The sequence below is a fragment of the Bactrocera neohumeralis genome, unplaced genomic scaffold (genome assembly GCF_024586455.1).
Source record: "Bactrocera neohumeralis isolate Rockhampton unplaced genomic scaffold, APGP_CSIRO_Bneo_wtdbg2-racon-allhic-juicebox.fasta_v2 ctg4605, whole genome shotgun sequence".
Classification (NCBI taxonomy): Eukaryota; Metazoa; Arthropoda; class Insecta; order Diptera; family Tephritidae; genus Bactrocera; species Bactrocera neohumeralis.
The window spans coordinates 1-3,335 of NW_026091620.1; the positions used below are offsets into that span (position 1 = coordinate 1).

The window sequence follows — 3,335 nt, forward strand, 5'->3', positions numbered from 1 at the left end:
CAACGATTGAAACTACGTGCCACTTGACTAATTCGCTCACCATGACAACAACAGCCTAGAGACAGAAACTTTTAACACTCTTCGTGTTAATGAAAATTGCTTTGAGCACTTAATTTTCATTAAGATGTTAACAATTGTTTTTTTTCCGGTTGATATAAGGTGCTCGACCACTAATTTCATTGAAATTATTGTCAACATATAGTGCGAGGCAAGCCAAATGTTATATTGTGCCAGCTGCACCTAAATTAAGCAGTTATAAATTATCATTCTTGTCAAAAATAGACATAGCGAGGGGAAATGAAGGACACCTTATAGCTATTTACAGTACTTGTTTCATATCTAATTACAGCCGTTACACTATTATATGTGTTTGTTGTAACGCAGCGTCCTTGCTGATAAGTAGAGATATATAGACAAACCTTGTGCTGTTATTTGGAACTAACTTTAAGTGAAGCCAAAGAATTTATTCATTGCATTCTTAATTAAGTGGCAATACTGTGCGTTAACAGATGTTTTTAGCGCTAAAGCTACGGAAATCTTTAATTTACGATGATCAATTTGTTGTTATCGCAGGATTAATTTGAGTGGCGTTGACTAATACAAACGCTTAATTGAGCGACTTACGGTAGAGCTGGGAAGCTGACCAAAATCTCATGTGTACAAAAGCTAAAATTGCGGAAAATCCAGTGACAGTGATTATTATATGCATAAAGGCTGTTATTAAAATATATTCATATCTGTCTAAGGAGAAGTCTAATGAACACAATTATAGATTAAAAGCAATTCTGCAAGAAAAATTACCTCCTAGAAATGGTCGAAGAAACGTTCTTGATGTAGAGATTATCCGGACCTGACAATTTACTGTCTATTAAAATATATTCATATCTGTCTAAGGAGAAGTCTAATGAACACAATTATAGATTAAAAGCAATTCCGCTGGCAAGAAAAATTACCTCCTAGAAATGGTCGAAGAAACGTTCTTGTTGTAGAGATTATCCGGACCTGACAATTTATTTATAAGCGTTTTCATACGAGTCGAACTATAGGGTTAGGTTTCATCGGCTCCTTTGAAGTTGGTCGCCTTGTCTTGGCGAAGGGGCTTAAGTAAGAGTAAAGTGTGCATCCCAAAGGAAACGCACTCTAATCTTACGAACTAAGAGGGACACTTCATAATTCCCACAATAGTGATATGGATGAATAAACCCTAGGTTTTACGCCCATCTCCTATTGTGGAAGTATGAGGATACCCGAACCAACACCACCCTAAGCCAAGGTGTCGAGGTACCCGTGCCGAGGGCTGAATGGTCAGCGGGGGTAATAAATAGCTGATCGCGAACGGTCCCCTCCGATGCCCGGGCGAGGTCGGAGGTATAAAAGCCTTCTCTCCGCATACCGGCTCTGCGGACGAGTGACCAACCCTTTCCGGATTACTCGTGGGACCAAACATGAATGAAAACAATAATGCAACAACAACAACAACATCAACTACAACAACCAAATTGACGACAACGGCAACGACTAAGGACATGAACTATCGGAATCCTATTACGGAATCCGAAGAAGAAGAAGAGCTACTTGCCTCCAGCCAGGAGACGAGTAAGAGTACTACCGGACATACCAACCAAAGTATACCGGTAGATACAGCAGTAAAAGCCCCTGATATAAGGGTGGAAGCGTCCACCTCCAAGGCTGCCATGAGCACCAACCAAAGTGCACTGGCGGCTAAAGGAGAAAACAGAAAGAAGCGCAAGAAATCCCAGAATCAGCTGAGGAAAACCGGTACCAGAGGGCAGTCTTCATACTAGGGAAGATAGCCAAAGACCAGGCAGCCGGTTCCCCAGTTGATGAGGTGGAAACAAAGCGCTTCAAATCTATCGTAGAGGAATATGAAGGCTACCTGAAAAGGAAGCAATCACAACCTCAAGAAGAGAGCAAGCGAGAGAGCACTTCTCAGAAGAGAAATCGCTCCATCACAGAAGTGGAACTCAGCCCAAAAAACCGAGGCGAAGCGAAGGTGAACTCAGCAGCACAACAACGGCAAGGCATTTCTGCGATGTTGCCAGAGATAGCCTGTAGGTGGCCATCATAGACGGAAATTCCTCCTCTCCGAGCACAATGCAGGAGAGATGGGTGGAGATCGACGTCAGATTGTCGAGTATGGTGCTAAGCTATGTACTCGACAATCCTGCGGGTCCTCACCCGGAGTTTGACTCTTCTGAGACCCTCAGGGGCTACAGGGTCATCAAGTGCGCGGACCAGGCCTCGCTGGATTTCCTGACGGGTAGTGTGGCTAAAATTAGCAACGCCTTTGTAGGCCTCCATTTGAGGCTTATACCCGCCAAGGACATTCCGAAGAGACCTCGTGCTCGCATTTGGTTACCCCCTCTAGAGGAGCCAGGCGAAAAACTCCTGCGGTGCATTAAGCTGCAGAACAAATCTATACCTAGTATAGATGAGTGGCAGCTAATCAAGGAGGAAAAACCGAATAAAGCAAGCAAGCCAATACTAGTGGCCATTTGTGATGAGTCCATTGAGGCTCTGAAGAAGACTGACTACAAAATCAGCTTCGGAATCCGCAAAGCCAGACTAAAAATATTCCAAGGCGACAAAGCGGCTGACGAAGACGACACGGAAGAGGTCGACGACGCCAGCCAGTTGCTAAAGAATGTGGGCATCGAAGAAACCCGAGATGCCCAATAACATAAGATGCGTACAGATAAACCTGCAGCACTCGAAGAGTGCTACAGCGAATCTGACAACCCTCGTGAACGAGGGGGCATCGACATCAGCCTAGTACAGGAGCCCTGGGTCAATGAAGATACCATTAAAGGGCTAAACAGCAGCAACCATAACCTGTTTTACACACGGAACAGAGGTAAACCTAGGGCATGCATTCTTATCAATAAAAGTATAAATGCATTTCTTTGTCCTAATTACAGCACAGCAGATATCACAGTGGTAAAGGTGGAACAGAAGGATAAGCCCTTCTTCTTGGTCTCGGCCTACTTGGCCCATGACGAAGACATACCACCGGCCCCGCTCACCAGACTAGTAGAAGAGAACAGGAAGGAAGATGTCCTAATAGGGTGTGATGCAAACGCAAGGCACACCGTATGGGGTAGCTCCAGTATAAACACCAGAGGTGAGTCACTCTTGCAGTATATTTTGAATAGTAATCTAAGTATTTGCAACAAGGGCGATAAGCCAACTTTTATTTTCCCAAGCTCGGATAGGTTTCCGGGGTGGGAGGAAGTGCTTGACCTCACGCTATCAACAGACACAGACAGTCTCGTTGTGGATAACTGGAGGGTATCCGATGAGCCTTCCATGTCGGA

General features: G+C 44.4%; 1 protein-coding gene across 1 annotated transcript; it reads left to right on the top strand.

The window, feature by feature from the left end:
• Positions 1 to 2,087: 2,087 nt before the first annotated feature.
• Positions 2,088 to 3,050, top strand: LOC126767201 (uncharacterized). The gene is made up of 2 exons (XM_050484775.1): positions 2,088 to 2,875; positions 2,940 to 3,050. The coding sequence occupies exon 1, from the start codon at positions 2,116 to 2,118 to the stop codon at positions 2,698 to 2,700; it is 585 nt and encodes a 194-aa protein (XP_050340732.1). The 5' UTR covers positions 2,088 to 2,115; the 3' UTR covers positions 2,701 to 2,875; positions 2,940 to 3,050.
• Positions 3,051 to 3,335: the final 285 nt, after the last annotated feature.